This window comes from Plodia interpunctella, chromosome 11 (genome assembly GCF_027563975.2).
Source record: "Plodia interpunctella isolate USDA-ARS_2022_Savannah chromosome 11, ilPloInte3.2, whole genome shotgun sequence".
Classification (NCBI taxonomy): domain Eukaryota; kingdom Metazoa; phylum Arthropoda; class Insecta; order Lepidoptera; family Pyralidae; genus Plodia; species Plodia interpunctella.
Genome location: NC_071304.1, coordinates 9,600,392 through 9,622,129, shown reverse-complemented (window position 1 = coordinate 9,622,129; position 21,738 = coordinate 9,600,392). Strand labels below are relative to the sequence as shown.

Here is a 21,738-nt window from a genome sequence, read left to right as displayed (position 1 = left end):
AATCATTATCCCAAGTATTTAAAACTTTCGTTGCGGAATAGCAGCTGCTAGTACTAAAATTAATATATTCGCTAAAAGGCAGTCATTTAAACACATAATATTTACTATTCTTTATTTAATGAGCGAAAATGACACGAACATAAAATAAATTATTTAAAATTATTACAATACAGATTACAGGCGTTACAGGTACTGTTATACAATTAGGTACATTATTTATTATGCTTGATGTAAATAGTTTTCACTGATTCACAAAAAAGAATATTTTAATTGTATCATCAGAAAGTTATTGCGACATTTATAACCTTTGTTTCACAAGTTGTATTTTATTTATTTTTCTCAAAATTTCCATCGTACTCTAAAAATAAACTTAGCCAATCGTGAATGATATTACATTTAATTATACAACACAGTTGATTCTAGAGCTAACTTATTCTAACCTTATCTAAATCCATGTTTTTCCTTGTAGGGTCAACAAAGTACTTCCCGTTTCCCATTACTTATGACCTCGTAGGTGTTGTCATCAATGATTTTGTAGATGTCTTGCCTGTAATTTTTGAGGTTATGGAGGAAACGATTGGAACTTTCCTCTCGTATTTTCGTGAGGACTGATGGGAGGCATTGCGTACCTGCTTCCGTAGCTAAAGAGGCGTAGTATCGTTCCTGGAAAGATGAGACAAAAATGTTATTATTTCTATGTAAAAATCCTTTCTACCGTACTAACTGACTATTTATAATGTTGTGTTGGAAATAGGTCCGACATCATCAACATGTCAACTGAAATCACCTGAAGCCCGGGACTTTTGTTGAGCTAAAAGCCATCCGATATGACTGACCAACCTGGGACCGTTATTGAACCATCAATCCAATCTTAACTCTTTACAAAATGAAATGTAGGTAAGAAATAAAAATTAAAAGAAATTACAAAATTGATTTTTTCAGAGCGGTTGTTTTATATCCGCATGAAAGGAGGAAGGAACTGCAGTTCAAAAACATAACTGGCTTTGTGAATGTTATTGCAATAATTGTAAATATAGGATATTGACAGTAACAGTAATCAAGTATGTACGTCAAGGTAAACGACGCGATAACCCACCGCTCGGCGGAATCGTTCAAATTCTAGGTTGTTTTAGTACAAGTCTTGTTGTGATATTATCAAGACGTTGCGTGCGATGTATACGACTCCTCGGTGTTTATGGACGCCTGGTAATTTGATTAATTAGTTAATATTTATTTGTTACATTATTAATTAATTAATTTTATTTAATAAATAAAAAAATTCTTGTTGTTTTATTTGTCTAACAAAAACCGGTCTAACCCTAGATATATGTAAGTTTGATGTAGTTAAGTTATACGAGAATCTTAGATCATTTAGTCAAGTATGTTAAATTAATAGTGAAAAATCACTAATTTGTCACATTTTTCATTCATTATAGCGTTTCGAAACTTTGAGTGATTTGGCCGTTGTCTGTTGTCCACCAAAGCTGTGTGGTGCAGAATCAATGGAGTTATTTTCGCGTCGTTTTCCCATCGCGTCGCGTCGCGCTGCCTCCTCGTCGCGTGCCTTGGACCAAATAAAGAGGATAAATCCTCTGTATAAATATTTGTATAGCGACGAGTACTTGTATACAGACGTCGTGTACCTATTGGGCGATGGAGTAGACTTATCCTGACTTAGGTGAACGGGCGTATCGTCATATTAACAATCATAGTCGTATTGCTCATGGCCGAGGGTCGTGGTTATTACGTGGAATGAAACACAATAACTTTCTTGGCATTATTAATGGTGTGGTTTGCCATTGCCTTCTCCATTTCACACACAAGTTAGTAAGAATCAACCAGTGTGCAGGTTTTCCTTCACCGGAAGCAAGTGGTGGTCGATGAGAATTACTATACATGAGTCACATTGGTATACAAACACATGTGGCACGAGTGGGATTCGAACCTGGTACCTTTCGATCCACAGGCGGGCATCTTAACTATTACACCACCACCGCTTCACAATAACAATGTAATACCTTGATAAAATATATCCCACAAGAGTATTATTACCGCCATATACAGGGTTAGGTACTGGTAACTAACGCATGACCTTCCAAAGGCGCATAAGGTACATTGAGACTAACATCTTTTGTTCTACGACTTTTGTCTAAACGTGATAAATACACCAAAATTTCCTTTTTTTAGTTTTAATGTCGTTTCTATAAAACGTTAACTCTATATTCGATTCCGCTAATAACGCCACTGCACTGTCTCGTGTTGCTTGGCGATTACATAGAGTTAAGATGCACATCACAAAGGTGAGAGAGCCTTGGTTTATAATTGTTATCCTTTCTGATATGCCTTTCTGATGATCTTTAAATGTTCTGAATGTTACGATTTTGACTCAGATAAAATGTTACGGTTATTTTAAAGTTTTAACGGTAAATTAGACGTTATAAGAAGCTGGTATGATAGTGATAATACTTATTCAAAGTCTGGACAACACAAGATGTTTATTAAAAGATAAATGGATAAGTATATAACATCATGACAAACAAATACGATCGTATCTTAAGTCATTATGTCTATTAATTATAAAATATTGATTTATAGATCATAAGAATAACATATGAAGTCATATAAATGGAGATAATAATATTAGCTGATTACAAGTTAATAAATGTTTTGCGATAAACAAGTTAGTGTTCATTCCTTTTTCAAAAACAAGTTTTCCTTAAAATTGTCTTTTTTTAATACAAATGGTAAATAAATATAAGTTTATAAATTAAACTATACAATTTCATAAGATATGAAAAGTAATGGCTCTAAAACGGTGCCTTGAGGCACGCCTTTCCTAAACGATACTTTTTATAAAATGTGAAAAGTAAGGGCTCTAAAACTCTCCCTTGAAGCACGCCTTTCCTCTATAACACACGTAGTTTTCTTCGTCGATCAGTTGGTACACATCGTTTCTGTATTCGGTGAGATAGTCAAGGAACCTTCCGCTGCTGTGGTTATGGATCTTGGTGAAGACAGGCGGAAGGGGCTCAGTCCCAGATTCCGAAGATAAGGACACGTAGTAATCGGCCTTTTTGGTAATACAAATTGGTGAAGGTAATGCCGCATTTAGAGCTCCTATAATTTTCTATAGGAGATATTAATCGTGTGGAACACTCAAACGAAAACGTAACATTTGAAGTTAATTATCACGTTTCGTCAGACATTAAAGGCATAAACATTTTATTATAGAAAAGGCAAGTATATAGTACCCCAAGCATTATTTCGCGTAATAATAATATGACACATGAATATTCTCTGATCTCAATAAACATGTCAAATATTATCATGTCCCTACTACCGGCGTTATGTCACGTTGTTTAAAGTATGCCAAAGATAAATTTATTGTTATTTTGCTCCCTATTTTTGCAATCCCTGACCGCAATGCGACCCAGAATGGCGTCAGTCACATATTGTCATATTCAATGGAGATAGCCATGATTTAGCTCAGATTTTTACAATATCTCTTATTGATCAAAAATATCATTCACTGATTACCACTTAAAAGAATATCGTCTAAAATCTAGCACTTGTATCCTATTAATAGAGAGATCCCTATACATAACACCTCAAAATAAGTTATGTAACTTAGAAACTGACACAGTATCATCAAATTGATGAATTTTGAAAGTCACGAAGCGATAGTACCAAGAAGTCTCTCATCTCAGTGTTTTTCCGGTTTAGCTATAGAGCATTGGTATGGGACCCAGGGTATGTTTCCTACTTTTTCTCCTCAATTTTACGTGGTCTGATAACTAAGGAGAGTTGTCAGACTATTGGCACACAAATGCCTAGATAAAGTACTGATAAATATTATAAACAACTTCGATAACAAGCTAACCTTGAACCTATCATATATGCCCTTTCGTGTTCCCTTGGAGCTGATCCTCTACTTCTTCTGAGCGTACGAATAGATTCATCTTTCAAATTAGGAAGCGATAACAATAAAACATTACCTGATCAGGCCCCATCATATGCGCCTGTCGTTTCGTGTAACCCCTGGACGCTCGCTCCTTCTTCTCCTCCTCCCAATGCTCAGCCATCTGCTCTGATGTGGGCAGTTGGAAGGAACCGTTCATTGATTGAACGTAGTAGCGGACCTGACGATTGAAGAATTATCCTTTACAATAACAACTTTCCAAGGTTGATTTTTTAAGGGCAAAAAAAAATCATATGTTTTTAAGATTCCTTTCCTTTCAAGATTCCTTTCCCACAAAACATAATTAAGGAGCTTTGTAAGAAATGGTTTATAATGTTATAAATCAAAGTATACTAAACTAGTAGTTAAGTCTTTTGTCAAAACAAAAAGAAGATATTTATAACCTCAATGTACTGAACGTGAAATATTATGGAGTAAAAGAGGTTTTTTAGAGATAATGGTAAACATATGAACAATTTAATCTATAAATAAAGCATCCTTATAAGAGTAGGTATATATCGTAAATGAAGTATAGATATTTTAAACGAATTAACAAATGAATTGTAATTATATGAAATTAACGATGTATCCTTAGAAGAAGAGAAACATACTGACCTGTAAGTCAAACATAGAGAAGGCACAGACGTAATAAGGCACGCCTATGAAGCACATGGTGGGGTGGTAGATGTTGACGAGGTGTTTGTAGAGAGGCTCCACGCAATTGTCTTCAACCACGATGCCGCACGACTCATGGAGGAACGGGAAGTTGTAGAGGTATCCTGAAAAGCAATATATAATTTTTAATTTCAAGTCTGGCCAGACAGAGAATAGAAATACTAGTAAATCTCAAAATATTGTAAGGTTGCCAGCTATAACTGTATAGCTGTATACAGTATCGGCAAACAGTTCGTCTAACGTTTTTCTTTTGACATGCTGGTCTTATGCCTGTGACAAAAAAGGTCTTATACAAACTAGACACTTTACTCTTAGTTTGGCAATAGGGAAAGGAGAAAAGCCACTTTGAAGTGCACTTTTCTATGAACTTTACTCTGGGTGAGAGAGCGGTACCTACCTATATTATATCAGCTCCATAAAAAAATAAAATGTGCCAGCATTCTTATCTAAATTCTTAGCAGCAAACTTACCAGTACACAGGAAAACAACATCAACATCTTCAAAACTTCCATCTTGGAAGTATGCTGTCCTTCCTTCCAATTTGATAACATCAGGTTTCTGCACCAAGTTATCTGGGAAAACAGTCTTGGGTTGTTCCTTTAAGTGGTGGCTGAGAATCACTTTATCAGTTACGTTGGTGATTTCCAGAGCGATGTCCATGCCGGATGGACCAGCTCCGATAACGAGTACTCGTTTGTTGGAGAAGATTTCTGGGACCCTGTAGTCGTGACTGTGCATCACGTCACCTAATTGGACAAATTTAGAAAGTTAAGTCACGTTGTAACCGCAGATTTTGGATCTTTAATAAGTTTTAATCGAAGTCTAAAGAAGCTTACAAAGAAAGTAAACTAGAGGTGTAATACAATAAATTTTTTGATGAATAAGTCTTGTCAATATTTGGATTTGAAAAGGATAGTGAAGGAAAAATTTTTAACTTTTGCAGTAAATGTAACAAAATATAATGGTAGGCATAGATGGATTTATGAAAAAATCGGGCGCACACCCAATCATGATGGTAAGTCTTTCTGACATGATAGGGATCAACACTGTTTAAATGAGTTTTTTTGGCATTTTGTCTCAGTGGTGGTCGTTCCGAAATGCCAGAAATTTTTGAGAAAATTGTGCTACAAAACTTTGACGTGAAAAGTTGCCTGTGAAGAGGGTCTGATTTCTGAATAAAAGATTTGATTTGCAGATGTTGCTAGTATATCAATGCTCAACTGACCTTCATACTCTTTCAATCCTGGTATACTAGGTATGAACGGCGTGTTATAGTGTCCATTGCAGACGAATATATAATCATACTCCTTGGTCTGCGAGACTCCAGTCCTCAGGTCTTTGAAGGAGACGTCCCACAGCTCTCCGGCGGGTCCGGCTTTGGGTATCACCAGTTGGACGTGCTGGTTGTACTGGAAATTAAGAATTTCTGTATGTAATACAATTGTAATTGATCAAATATACTTACTTATCATGTCATATTATTGAATCTACAGTTTTTCATAAAGGTGCCGAAGTAAATATGGGTATTTCATTTTATGGCCTTCATTGAAACAAATATTAAACTTTTATCTAAATAGGTAGCTATGATTCACCACAAAATAATTGTAAACGAAAGATACGAATATGAAGATAAAAAGGATGAAAAATAAGAAACGGGACATCATATAGCAAAATATATAATATATATCTTGCTATATGATGTCCCGTTTCTTATAGTTAGCTACTTACAAGTTTAAATACTTATTGAATCAGACCTATCTATACGTGGAAAATAATAGATGAACATAACAGCGGAAATAACTAGGGCTAAATGCCGAGTGAAATAGGTATCCTGCTCTATTAACATAAATCCTAATATGGATAATAACCATGACGTTGAATGGGTCAAGAAATTACATAGATAAATCACCACACTTGTGTTCAAAACTATATAGAATATCTGAAATTTATTTTTATTTCTGAAAAGTTATTCAATATTTTTCGTTCTTTTCTTTGTTTTTGTATAAATACGAGCACACTCGATTGAAATGATGATTAACAAGTATTTAGGAAAGTCAATACATTATATATAGTTTTCGTAGGTAGGTATTATTCATTTTTATAAGAGGCACCAAAAAATATTATTATTACGTAACACAGCATAGTTTTTCTATGTAGTAAGTACTAGGCTTTTACTACAAATCCTCGGACCCTTTTTGGTTTGTCTTATAAAGAATAAAAGAAGAAAAGGAAATCCTTATGCGACAAAAAACTGACACCTGCTTGGGAAGATCTGAAGTTGGCTACCGAGAAAAAGCAATGGTACAACCTAAAAATCCTAAAATCGTAGGAGAGCGTTGGAGGCGTCGGTCGGTCGCCAGTCTTCTTCTCAAAGATTAATATATGTAGATGATGTTGTTAACTCACCTTGATATGCGAGGTGACGCCATGTTTGTCTGCGTACAGCTGCAAGAACGCCAGCATCTCTTTCGCGGGGAGGTAGGACTTCTCGCTCTCTGGTACCGGGAAATCTGGGAATCCCATCACTTCTTTGGGCAGATTTGTCCTGGAGGCAAAATACAATTCTGGGTACTTTTTCGACTCGGCGAATTATATTATTGAAGACCAATAATACGCCACAGACAAAGGACTATCTATGGCATCATACAGATCGTAATACTTATGTGTATTAACAGAAATAGTTTCCTATAAAAAGTAACCTCCATTTTTATTATTTTGGTGAGTAACTAGCACAAAAAATAAATTTATTTTTTGACCTTTTTAGTTAGCTGTACAACATTAAACGGCACACACTGACCTACGCTTGTAATGTGGGTCCGATTGACAATATAAAAACGATCACAAGACAACCAGTGGGCTTACTCTCGAAATCAATCTCAATCTCAATTTAGTCTCAATGCAATTCCAATCACAATTTTGTTTGTTACTCTTGAAGTCATTACTATTGCGATTGTATTGGCATTGGGATTGTCTCGTAATTGTCGATTCCACTGTACGTCAACATGACATCAACCTGTCAGCCACGGAAATAGAACAAATGAATGAACGAAAACTTTAATAAAAATTATAAAATTTAAGTAATTTTAAAGAAAATTATTTATATTCAGAGGTACTTTTATCAAAAATGCTTATTTCTTACTAATAACATATTTTTTAGACAAGAATGATCAAATTAAATTTTTGAATCGGCTTATTTGGCTGTATGAGTTTATTCCTGTGTCTCAACATGTGTAGAGTTTACAAAAAAAAGTCATAACATAAAACAACCAGCCGACGGCCGGTTACACTTACTTATTAAACCTATACAAAAAGAAATAAATCAATCAGCTGAAGCTGAAAATCCATATTGTGTTTTAAGTGCTCGGCGCTCTTAAGTTTGTGGGACGAAGTTACCAAAAATGAAGTTTAAAGTTGCTACAATATTCACGGCACAACAACGTTGTTTCTTCTTTGTTTACACTCCGAAATTAAGGTACGTATTTTTATTAGTATGTATGTTGTGAATGTTTATTATTAACTAGCGATTTAATGTTGTAAAAGTGATCTTAAAGTAGAATAATATGCTGGGCTAAGGTTAGCTAGCAATGAAATACTTGAGTAAAGTTAAATATCTATCAATATTAGTCATGTACTAAATCATAATTATTTCCTTTTCATGGTTTAGTATTGGGCAGAAAAGAAGTCTGCCTTGAAGAAGCTGTGCAACGGGCTCAGTCCATGAGGCGCACTGGCGGTAGCTTAGATATGGTGCTAGGGCTGTCACTACTTTTTATTTATTTGTGGCAGTCAGTGGCAGTCATGGGTGGTGGGTGACTCTCTTGCCACAGGTACCAGGGGAATAGCTGTAGACCCCTTTCCACAAAGTAATGTGAGTAAAATAAAAAATTACATTATATTTGTTTATTCATTATAGTATTGGTCTTTCTTATGCCAAAAGGGCTTGAATTTATTTGTAACAAATGTTTATTTAAATTTAAAAAAATACATAAATTATAATAATGATCCGCTGAATACATTCAACATTGAAATAAAAGTTAAAGGAAAAAATTATAGTAAAATAACAGTAAAAAACAAATAATTCATTTTGCACACAATTGTAATATACATCTAATTCAGTTATGTGATATATAATAACTTCCTTTCTTTTGCAGTCTCGCCCTTCTAAATTAATAGACCTGCCATCCACATCACAGGCTGCCACTGAAACCCTGGAAATAGAGCAAGAAATTCATATTCATAATCCACAGCCTCCTGTGGAGGCAGGGCTGCAGGTAGAACACAGCGAGCAGCAAGGTGAAAAAAGTTTTGTAGGCATTATATGATTCCATACTAATATTTATGAAGTTTTGTGTAGATTTTTAAATGTTATTTAAATAATAATTTATTAATTATTACAAATTATATTAGTGTTCTCTGTATTTTAGGTCAATAAAGATTATAAACAATAAATATATTTTTTAAATAATGATTGTTTTTATACTTCCTGTGAGGATATTCCCAACCAAATATTACTCATTATCACACACCACATGCTGCCCACAATTGTCGCACAAGATTTGCTCTAGCTTCTATACCCCTTTGCAGCTCTATAGAAGCTCCATCTCTTTCTTGTAGTGCAGGTTCTACATCAACAGTTAGGTCTGTATGTTATTAGGGTTCTCATCATCTTCCACTATTAAATGTGCCCGGTTACACATATTGTGGAGCATGCAGCAAGTGTTTATAATTTTTGTTGCTACAACAGGGTAATAATGTAACACTCTATATATTATGTGTTTATGCAGAACACTCGGGCTGTTTAATGCTGCACTCACATCCCTCAATGCTCGAGATAATGATTGCTGTGACATGGGAGTACCTAGTATCCCGCCAGTCGCAAAGAATGAAAGTGCTATTAGTATCTGTAAACCAAAACCAATTTATTAAACACAGGTTCTTTTGTGTTTCAGTATCACAAACAAACACATAATTTCAAACAAAATTACCTTGTATTTTTTACTGATATCATTTCTCGTTTTTGTAGTTTGCATCAAGGGTTCAAATTCTTAGCACAATCCATAAAAAAATGCCTTGGTGACACAATAATTTCGCTTAAACTCGTCGTCAGTCATAGCAAGGGTTTTATCGGCGTATCGAGCATTCCTACGCAAATTACGAGTTTCTCGCGAATCCTTCCTATAGACATCACTAAGAATTACGCTTTGCAACACCAAACGAACCATTTTATGCACTTTTTCACAGCTAAAATGTTAACTCAATTCTAACAAAGTTACTCTTTCGCTATTGTTACAATATCCAATAACAACACAATTTCAACGCAATATGGAGCTGTCAAAGTGGCTTCAAGAGTAACGATCTCAAGTTCCAAAACTCAATCCCAATGAAATTTAGTTCATTCAATATCCGCACCAATGTGGCGCTAGTGTTAAATTCAAGAGTGCCAAATGACGTTTCTTGCATTGAGATTGGGATCGTATATTGGGATTGTGATTCGAGAGTAAGCCTCCAGAACTGTGGATCAGATCAATCACAAGTACAAATGGAATTTAACCCAGAATATTATGTACCTATACGTAGGTAACAACATAAAAGTTATAATTTTTGGAACAATATTCGATGTTTCGGCATCCATACATCCGGCATAATGAATATGAGTAGCACATATAATAGCAATAGTATATGAAGGTCATATAAAATTGAATGCAGATTCTTGGAGATTTAAAACAAAAAATCTATAAGGAACTAGGTACTCTGAATGTACTTCATTCCTTTTATTGTTGTGATATAATGTGATAGGTTTATCTGTATCTTTATCCACGACGTCGTCGGCACGGAGAAGGTCAATGTCTTTAGGTGACAGGTTTCTATCTGTTTTCTTATTTATTACTTTACAGATTTCAATACAGTTTTTTCTAAGAGCTCTCCGATTGTCATTATTTTTAATATTTAAAATTGATAATGATTTTTAGCTTGTTAATTTTGGATATAAATGCGATAATTTTGAATTAAATTCATTCACGATTGAACCATAGACGAATTCACGATATATATAATGTGTATAAATTGCATTTTATGTCCGCTATACAATTATAGCTAAAATTCGTCATTGTCATTGGTTACCGTTGAAATTCGTCAGTTGGGTTTTCATAGCGGTAAATAAAATACCTCATACACAATACGCAATATACATGCTGTGTAAATCGGTACGATTTCGGCGAGACATTGTGTAGACCACAGAAATAGCCGGCATTAGAGTGTGCCCCGAAATACACATGTTTAAATTCCTGTAGGTATCAAGATTTTTTCCGCAAAATTACTTACTCATCAGTTGTTTTCGTAATAGGATATGTCAAACAAACATTTCTAGAACTTATGAAATTAATATCTTCTAAATGCTGTTGCCCTGATAGCCTGTGACCCAAACAGTATCGAATCGAAGTTGTTGCCATATAGATCGAAAATATTGCAAAACAATGTTGATAAACTTTGCCAGAACTTCCGAGCGGTACGTACATAGCTAGCTAACAAGGCCAGTTTTCTCAATATACTTCACAATAGATACTCTTTGAAGAGCTGCAATCCTAGTACTTGTGATAGCAGGCATCCAGATGCAGTAACTGGAAATTAGTGGGCTCTTTGCGTGGTTATTTTAATATTCTGTTTCATTGAATTGTTGTGCCACAACAATTCATAGTTATTTTAAGCAAATATCAACCATTGATTGATTGATTTATCCTTGCATGACCATGACCATCAGATTCGGTTCACATGGAAGTCGTATATACACGTGTTTTGCCTTATATAGCTAACAATACAAACGCACCTATTAAACAAATTGCAATATCATAATTATCTCACCTTAAACTCTTATACATGCTGGTGTGTATAGGTAGACCGAAGTCATCATAGCCGACTTTCTCCGTGTACACCCAGGTACCACCAAGTTGGGCCGCTTGCTCTAAAACGTCCACTTCGCTGACTGTCTCCTGGACTAACAGGTGACGAGCCGCGCATAGACCCGCTGCACCGGCTCCGATTACACATACGCGTGCCATTGCTGGAATGTAAAGAGTTGTTGGTAGTTTATGATTGCCTGGTAGTTTGATTGAAGAGTTGATGAAGTATGATGACAAGTATTTTTGCGAGTTTTAACAACCGTACAGTGCTTACAGAGGGGTATTCTTCGGTTATATATATACAGTCCTTCTCTTCGTTGAATTTCTAAGTAGTTTAGGGATAAATAATAAAAAGAGATAGAAACACATGCCTCGGCTTTCATTGCCAACATTGGCTTTGTCATCATCATTATGTGATACATAGTGGTTTATAAGACACCACCCTAAAAGGATAATTAAATAAGATTATTTCCCGCAAACGGTTATTTTATCACAGCTTGTGCAGTTTCGTTATTCATGGTGGCATAAAAATATCTTTAATAATGTTTCTAGACGACAACATGTCGATATAATTATCATCAAATATCAAAGAATGTTTTAAATTTGGAAGAAACTACAAATTGAAAACAAAATTCAACAATTTTCTAATGCGCAATGCATACGCGCTTTTTGAACAACATTTCAGGCCAGCCAGTCTTAATTTCCTAATTTATGAGTTTAAAAAATAAGTAGGTATGTATAAAGTGACCGGCGATGGAAGTCGGCATTCAGCCAGCAACAACAATTAATGTTTTTTTTTTAAATTGTCATCGTCGACATCGTATTCTGATATGGCACGACAGACATAATTGTTTTTTTATTGTTATAGTGGGCAAACAAGCATAAAGATTGCCAATAAACATCGCAAGCAACCCGACACGGGTCACCGATATGTTGCAGACTTTTGAGAAAGCGATACTCTTTTCTTGAAGGGCCCAACCTTGTAACTAATAGGAAATAACGCTGCGGGAAGTTTATTCCATAGTTTAGTACAGCGCAGGAAGAAGGTTTGTCAAAAAGGGTGAAGTTAAACAGTCAACCGTCAAGATGATATGATACGCTTTCAGCTTGTTTGAAAATATGTAATATTATAATTATATTGGGCGCAATATGAGGAGATAATACATCTATAACACAATTACATTCTACGCTGTTCGTCGAATGAATCAGTAGGTAAAGTCATTAATTTTGTCCGAGTTTCCGACCGCTGCAACTATGTACCGTACTATATGTCATAGTTCACTGTAGATATCGCTAATTACGAACTAACTAACGAGACGAAACGGTAGACATACAGTAAATATTTTTAATCATTTCGTATAAACTATGATAATATATTAAAAATAAATTACTTAGCAACGAATCTACTACGTTACAATGAGATTATGAAATATCTTTACGGATTAGAACGGAAATTTTCCACTGAATTAAGTTTGTTATGAGTTTTTTTTCACTTAACTTCAAAAGTGAGATGGTTGTGTTTCTTTGTAGCTTTGTTTTCATTTTGTACAAGAAAATAATATTCAAAGAACCACTGTCTTCCCGTTGATGTTGTAGCAACTTATTAAAATAGCATTCCCAAGGAGGTAGCCGGTTGTAAAATCACAGCAAAATCTTAAAAAAAAAAAACTTTATTTTGTGGAGCTGCGATCCTTGGGGTCGGGGCCAAGGTTCGCAGCTCTACAACCCCGAATGCAATTTGGAACACGTGAGTATGAGAGAAGAAAATAACATTTTCACCTGGCCCTGAAAGAAAGTGTTACATAGTGTGGCCAGATAAAAATATTATTTATTGTTATTTGTGTAGCTGAGTTTTATAACATTTAATAGTGGATTGACTCGTGTGGGGTCGACGCAATACGTTAACTCCCATCATTTAGCTCTGTCTGTCTCTGTCCCATTTCACGACTCCTATTCATACTTATTTTTAACGCAAACCATCCAAATCTTTGGTTTTCCATATAGAGTATAATGATATACATTATGAGGTAAGACAGGTTAATATGCAACTTCTGCGACCCTCAACAACATACGAGTAGGAACTCATCAACATAATTATACCGATTGAAATTATAATTCAACATTGGAAGGGTAAACGTGCACTGATAGTGGTGAATCCAGTTTTAACCAGATCACTTTCCACTGCATGGAGATAAATATGCTCGCTTGTATGGTACATATCTGGTTACAATCGTATCTATTTTCTAAGTTCATTATAACCATTTCTTATCGAACTACTACTCAAGGTACTCCACATCATGTTAAGACTGTTAAGAATTTTTTAAACTGTGACAATTTTATTTGTTTCGATTTAAATTTAAATGGAAGTGTAATATTATTCCTTTATATTCTTACATATAATTATTACCTATTTCTTAATTAATTAGGTTTACTTTCAAAATAACCACGGTTGCGCTTTAGTAAAAAAAAAAACCTATAAAAAGGTTTGTTTGAATGCGCATCTCTGGAACTTCCAAACTAAATAAATAAATATGTTTCTGTGTATGATAATGGACATTTTGGATGAAGGTTTGTGCTCTTCAGAATCCTGAATTCCTCATGGAAGCAACCACGTGGCAAAGCTAGTACTAAACATATATCTCACAGTGTCTAACAAAAGTTACAATGCTTTTTTCGGATAATGTCATTTACATGCTGTAAAACTGTAGAGGTTAATTAAGTTTGAATATACCTAGACACCAATGTATATAATAAAAATAATTTTTGAAATTCAACCACTTGTTAGATCGTTAAAAACAGAAAAGCTCAAGTTGTATAAAATTATATCTGAATGTAATTTAGATAAAGCTCCTGTTTATTTAGCAAATAATTTGATACAAATTTCGTTTTTGGGCTCGAGATTTCGGGATTTTGGATAGCCTTTTTAGGCTATCATTTCTAGAAACATTTTTCAATAAGATCGAAACACTTATGGGTGTTCCAAAAAATTAACGTGTTTCATGGTTTTTTCAAATTCCAAACAAACATTTCGGTTTATTATGTTTGAATAACAAACAAAACTGTTAGAGTTTTTTTTACTACCCTCCAACATATACTCTCAGCCACAGGTATAACTGCATTGGGTACAATATTTTCTCATTTAATTTAAAAAAATATATTTTTATAAAATTATTATCCAATTTTATTAAAATCAATTTTGGATATATGGCATGGCAATAAGTCGATATTGAATTAAAAATCGTTTTGTTTATGTTTTTGTTATTCTAAATAAGGTTTAACTTACCTAAATATCAATATAAATTCCTAAAATAAGTCTTCAATATATAGGTCACAACACTATCACTAATTTCACAAAGTTTTTTATTTTGTCAGTAAGACGTTGACTAGTCGAGGGATTGTGGTAAAATGCGTGAGACATCACGCTTGGTGCGCTTCTTATATGACGATCTGAGATGCGTACGCGCATGACTTTCGAATAAATAACTCAATAAAACTGTTTTTTAACAAAATGATTTATATCAATTATTTTCAGTAACATTTTCAACCAGCATTACGTATTCTTTTTTGAAAATTTTAATAATTCGTTGCAGATACTTTCGTTTTGTTAACATGAAATAATTTTGATATTATTTTTGCTTTAAAAAAGTGCATTACCTAAGCCACGTCTAGAATAAAATTTCCGTTTTGTCTTGTTTATAGCATTTCCGCTAATTCAGTGCGTTTCAATAATACTTGTTAATTTTTGTTATTGTTTATGTTAATCGAGTAAGTAGACGAGTTTCTGCAATTCCAGAATGTTATTTCGAATGTTTATCCGATATAAATGACGTGAAATGTAGACGTTAGTATTCATTGAAATAATAAATAAGTACATACATATTTGTTTATATATACCTACATTGTCGGAAGATTCAGCACCTGGTTTTTTAAACCCCTGGACTCGACGCGTCTTAAACTATTCCCCCCTCGCGCTCACACTTTGAACCCCCAAATTGAATAAAATAAGTTTCATTGATAAGAAGCTCTTCCATTATTAGTTCTGGTTCTGTCAAAGGTCAACGCGTTTACATAATGTACCTTATTCCTTCGAACTATTTCGCAAAATCTAATGTGTTTGGTGACTTGTTCCACAAGTCGACTAGGCGTCTGTCCTAGATCAGCTACTACTTAATAATCTCTGTTAGCCTGGTACCAAAACTTATTGAACCATACCTGGAGATCTTATTCCCTTACTCTGCTAATAATTTACGAGACGCGGGAGATCATTTTATGGTGGTCATTTATGCGTTGGTTAGTGCTGACGAAATTGGACAAGCGACTTGCATTAGATGCCTTCCGTCGAAGCGAGACAGAGATATAAACAATGTTGCTGTTTCGTTTTGTCGAAGCATTTTCAGTTTTAGTCCAGTTTTAAATGATTTCTGTGTTCTAATTGGCTATAATTGTACTCTTATTACACACTCAAACTTTTAATTTAAAAAATGTAAATTTAGATTTAGGTAAGTATTTCTCTTTTTTTTATTATCGATTGACTTATTTCATCTGGTTTACTTTTTACGCCCAACCAGTGCCCAAAATCAACGGTTGTACGCTAGCAAACAGTTCAAAAATATCAAACGCACATTATAAAAACATCATTAATGCGATAAGGTTGAATTCATTCAAGATTCGACCACTTGGCATTAGATCTACACACACACACACACACACGTATTACACGAGCATCACGAGCTGATGAAATCAATGAAACGCATTGCATTTGTGACACTTTATATATTTCCCGTTGAGCGAGACGGAAATATAAACAAACGCTATCTATGTCTTCTTCTCAGTACTTTTAACAAAGGCTGTATCTTATAAGTTTAACGTGCCTGTGTATCAGTACGTCTATCTGTGCACTCGTAATCCACAAACATTCTAATTATAATAATTGTTTTTCTATGCAAGACGATTGAAAAAATCTATATTCAATGTTGTTTTTAACCCCCCGACGCAAAGAAGAGGGGTGTTATAAGTTTAACGTGTCTGTCTGTGTATCTGTCTGTGGCACCGTAGCTCCCAAACGATTTTCGTTTAGATTTTTTGTGTCATAGATAATTTTATCCCGAGTGTTCTTAGTCATGTTTCATGAAAATCAGTTCAGCGGTTGAAAATTTGTATCGAAATGAATGTTGAAAGTAACAAATAAACTTGTTTATTGTTTTTCATGATCGTCTCTCATCTTGAGTTAGAAAATATATAGAACAGAATGAGAGGTAACAAACTAACATACATTCGCATATCTAATACTAGACGCCCGTCCCGACTTCGCTCGGGTATAAATGTTATACACCTAAACGTTCCACAGGAATCACACTATCTATTAGTGAAAACGACATGATAATCCGTGCAGTAGTTTTTGAGTTTATCGCGCACAGACAGACGCGTCAGAGGTCTTTGTATTGTAATATGTAAGGATCAGTTAGCATTAACATTAGAGGATAGCAAGCATTTCATATCTGGATGAGACTTTGTATCTTAAAACATAATTCAAGTTCATTTCAAGAATACATTACATAACCCTCTCTGTGCGTACATAAACTCTTGAGATTAGTTATAATTAAATATCAATCAAAAACCAAGCGGTGGCGAGAATTGAAAAATAAGTTTTTTATGCACTTAAAAAGTTATCTAATGCTCACAGATATTATTAACATTATATATTATTGTATTTATTTATTTAGATTTTACTTTTCCTTTTACTTTACTTATATATATTACTTATATATACTTTATTTATTTATTTTCTTACAATTTATAGTCTTCTCTGTTCATGTTGTACGTTATAACTCCTGACCAGCCTGCTACTGTATACATGTCCTCTCAACCTATCGCCGTTGACTGTAAGAGATCCCTACGTGGGATAAGTCCGCCGTTGTACAATGTATCTTTCTTGTATTAATTTTGATTAATGTGCTTATTTTCGTGCAATAAAGTTATTACAAACAAACATTCTATATTATTAAAAATAAATGTGGAATGGACTGACAAACGATGGATTTATGTATGACACGAACCCTTCTCTGTTCCGTTTATTTGTAAATCCTAACTAACATTGTAAATGCGAAAGTAAGTTTGTTACCTCTTCATGCTCTATCTACTCAACAAATCTTCTTGAAATTTTTCATAGATACAGTTTGTAGTATGGAGAAAGACATAGGGTACTTTTCATCCCGGAAAAATAACTGTTCCCGTGGGAAATTCACACGCAACAGCTAGTCTATGGATATTTCTGAATATATTTCCAATATGGAGGTTCGAAAGTTTTTTTTTTTTCATTTACACTACGTTACATAGATCAACAAAAAGAAAAAATACACGCTACAACAATACTGCCAGTCCATCTTCAAGATTAGAACAGCATTTGACATACATTACTCGTTCTTCATTGCGGCAAAATAAAAGCTCTCAAACAAAGTATGCAATGTAAGGAAATTCATTCGCGACGGCATCTGTCCGAGTGTGGCGGTGTTTAGTCGGCATGACGCAATAAAAATCCTCCATGTCATACTCCTATTGCTCGTCGATGAAATGGGTTATTGTATATTCGTCACAAAGTTAATTCGTCACAAAAAAATTGTATGTGTAAATTTGTCACACTTATAATTTTCTAATAAATATTAATTTTGATTATTGTAAATTCGTCACATCGTTATTTTCAGTACAGACAGCGGAAAAAATCATACAATAAATAGAATAAAAAAGTTATTTATTTTTAATCAACATCATCAGTTTCAACAGTAGTTCTCAAGTAGCCGACTTGCCCACATTATAATTATAAATAAAAAAGATAATTCAATCACAGTTATCATCGTCATGTCTTTAAATTTTACCTTAGTACTTACTACCTGTAAGTACTTTCTTAATTTAAGATTTATTTTCTCTCATTCCAAGCGCTCATAATCTTTCGTAAGCTCATAAGTTTGCTTGCTATCGCTATTTCATGCAAAAAGTATGTAAAATGTGAAATTGTGACGAATTTACAGTAACCCTTACCTACCTATTAATAATTAACACATTTTTTTTAATACATGTGACGAATTTACTTTGAATGTATGGGGAGTACAAAAACGTGACGAATTAACTTTGTGACGAATATACAATAACCCGATGAAATGGGTGATGAAATTTACGTGGCTGGCAATGCTTACTACACATTTATAGATACAATGTTATAACTCGATGGGAAGCACGAAGCTTTATAAATACCTAACAAATATTTTCACTACATACATAGTATAAAACATATTCGCTTTCCCTATATTTAGATTTATTGCTGAGATCATTAAATAAATAAATAAATAAATATATTAGGACAAATCACACAGATTGTGTTAGCCCCAAAGTAAGTTCGAAACTTGTGTTACGGGATACTAACTCAACGATACTATATTTTTATAACATATACATATATAAATAAACATCCAAGACCCGGGCCAATCAGAAAAAGATCATTTTCCATCATGACCCGACCGGGGATCGAACCCGGGACCTCTCGGTTCAGTGGCAAGAACTTTACCACTGCGCCACTGAGGTCGTCATTAAAACTACGCAACGGATTTCGATGCGAGTTATTTTAATAGATAGTGTGTTTCCTGAAGTTTGGATGTATAATTTATTAATGTTTTTACCCGAGCGAAACCGGATCGGGCTGTTAGTATATATGTAATAATATACTTATTTTATACAAACAAGGGTAAACGAAAAAAATGACATTTGAAAGTGAATAAATCGTATGTTGTAAATCAAAGCTATTTTCTTGCAACACAGACCATTTTTGAAAATTAGTTTATCTGTACAGTCAACAGCACATCAAGTTACCCTTCATGAACTTCTATGGCGCGGTAATAGCGGCGAGTTTTTAGTAGCTGAGCATCGACGCTTTATGGTCAAAAGACAAAAAGACAAAGATTATTTATGTGCAATAATAAAATAAATAAATAAATATATTAGGACAAATCACACAGATTGAGCTAGCCCCAAAGTAAGTTCGAGACTTGTGTTATGGGATACTAACTCAACGATACTATATATTTTATAACAAATACATATATAGATAAACATCCAAGACCCGGGCCAATCAGAAAAAGATCATTTTCCATTATGACCCGACCGGGGATCGAACCCGGGACCTCTCGGTTCAGTGGCAAGAACCTTACCACTGCGCCACCGAGGTCGTCAAATACATGAGTTTACATTTTTTTTTTACAATGTGGTGTTAAAAGAAGAACTTAATCCTACATGTTTCACCGTCCACGGGTGTGCAAATTTAAATGGAGAGCATGCTATCAGTCAGTATGGTCGAAACAGAAATAACTCTCAGATGTGATAGGGGTGTGTAGGTAGGTAGGTACTTATTTCTGAGCATAGGATGCGATAAGTAAACACCTCTCTAGAAAATTTTAAATTTTAACTTTATCATTAGTTTGTTACATCATTAAATATTTTTAATAATTTCAATGTAATTACTGATATTGGGTCTTCAATATTTGAAACTAGAAGAGATTTCAAATAATAATAAAAAAAAAAAATTAAAATTAAATTATTTAAACAATGAAAACATACCTACATAGCAGAATATGAAACATATTGTCACTTCAAATATGTGTTCTTTATCACCTTGCGAACTTAATTAGGTCGCCCTGCCTAGTAGACGATTTTACTACGTTGCAAATATAAGAATAGCTACCGTATATCAGTGAATATTGCAACGATTTGGCCAATTACATCATTTTTTAAATGTTTACTCGCGCTAAATATAGCACATAAGAAATTGCGACGTATTTTAGGTGTGTTACTGATAAAGTTCATTTTTATAAACCGTAAAGGAACATAATATACCTAAATATCAAATCTGTATACCACTTCATCTTACGCACAATGAAAGTTGCACAGACGTCATGTCAAAGGACATATTTATTCGGGGATGTGACGCCGCGAAATCCGCAAATTTGGCTGTTATTTTACGACCAACCGCCTGCGTGACGTTAATCCTCCATGAGAATGCTAATGGCTCCCCCACCAGCTGTCAAAACTATGTGTCCCTAAAATCCACGGGAGGACAAGAAATAGTTTCATTTTAGGGCGGAACCACACGCCACGAAAGGCTAACAAGTAAATGCTGTATTACTAGACAAATCTACACAGCAACCTAGAGGCACGTGTACTTAGGTAAACAGATTCGAACTTGGGACCTTTGCCGATGGCGGAAGGTGATTTGGATCACATTACATTGGGATCACATTTAAATAATTTATGGCATTTATCGCTAATGACGGTTATCGAGTTTAGGTATTAGTTTTACGTGTTTAGTGTCAGTGTACATATTGATCGGTGTTAAAACATCCGTATTTCTATAACACCTAGTTCTCTAGTTCTGAGTACAGTCGACCGCACATCAAGTATCATAGACCGCGGCGGCATGCGGCAGTAGTGTTGATTTTGCTATGAATTTTGGTATGTGTTCGATTTTGGTGTGAATTTTGATATCTAGCGGGGTCCCTCGAGCTAGAAAGATAAAAATAATAAAACTAATTGAAAACATTAAGAAACTTGTTAACTTTTAAACCCCTGATTTGTTGGAATAATCTCATCTGCTAGAAAAGAGTTAGGTATGACAGTTTCTAAATGGCTGAAAGCACATTTTCGACTCTCGATAAAATGATTTTTCCATTAAAAAAAACTAGATCAAAACCGATTTGGTTGCAATGATGCCACTGATGACATACAGAGAGATACACGTTAAACTTACTTCACAGGAAGCAAGTCGTGGCCGATGAAACTACTAGGTATACATGAGTTAGGTATCAACTCACGTGATTTATTATTATATCTACCTATGTAAGATTTCCATTTGTGACCTTTCGACTGGACCACCATCGAAGAGAATAGATACATATTCACTACCCTTCATTTTTAAAAAGGGTTAAACTAGATACTACTCCCTCTCTTTCTCTCATCTGAGCATCTTCCTGGTTTCTTCCTAGTCGCTGAGCGTCGGAGCCCAGGGTCAGTTGGGTTAAACTAAGTACTACTACCTATATACTTTTTATTACGCAAGCATTTGGCGAGCGAACGATCTATAACTGGGTCGATCGGGCTCGAACCTAGGACAGGGTAGTGATAACCCCGCCCGATGCCCGCCCGCCACGATGCAGTCGGAACCAGATA

At 34.5% G+C, this 21,738-nt stretch overlaps 1 protein-coding gene and 1 long non-coding RNA gene across 4 annotated transcripts; one reads left to right on the top strand and one right to left on the bottom strand.

The window, feature by feature from the left end:
* Positions 1-98: 98 nt before the first annotated feature.
* Fmo-1 (Flavin-containing monooxygenase 1) lies at positions 99-14,969 on the bottom strand. 3 transcript variants are annotated; one of them, XM_053751610.1, is made up of 9 exons: positions 14,813-14,969; positions 11,492-11,690; positions 7,040-7,178; positions 5,859-6,042; positions 5,104-5,379; positions 4,574-4,737; positions 3,996-4,139; positions 788-3,070; positions 528-663 (listed from the first exon to the last, which is right to left on the bottom strand). In XM_053751610.1, the coding sequence occupies exons 2-8, from the start codon at positions 11,686-11,688 to the stop codon at positions 2,876-2,878; spliced, it is 1,299 nt and encodes a 432-aa protein (XP_053607585.1). In that variant the 5' UTR covers positions 11,689-11,690; positions 14,813-14,969; the 3' UTR covers positions 528-663; positions 788-2,875. The 3 variants fall into 3 exon arrangements, with proteins under 3 accessions (XP_053607588.1, XP_053607585.1, XP_053607586.1); XM_053751611.2 differs by lacking the exon at positions 14,813-14,969 and adding an exon at positions 13,028-13,164; XM_053751613.1 differs by lacking the exon at positions 788-3,070 and having other exon boundaries at positions 99-663.
* Positions 7,486-8,924, top strand: LOC128673634 (uncharacterized). Its single transcript, XR_008405100.2, has 3 exons — positions 7,486-8,105; positions 8,298-8,501; positions 8,785-8,924. It is a non-coding gene; the product is annotated as an uncharacterized LOC128673634 (long non-coding RNA).
* Positions 14,970-21,738: the final 6,769 nt, after the last annotated feature.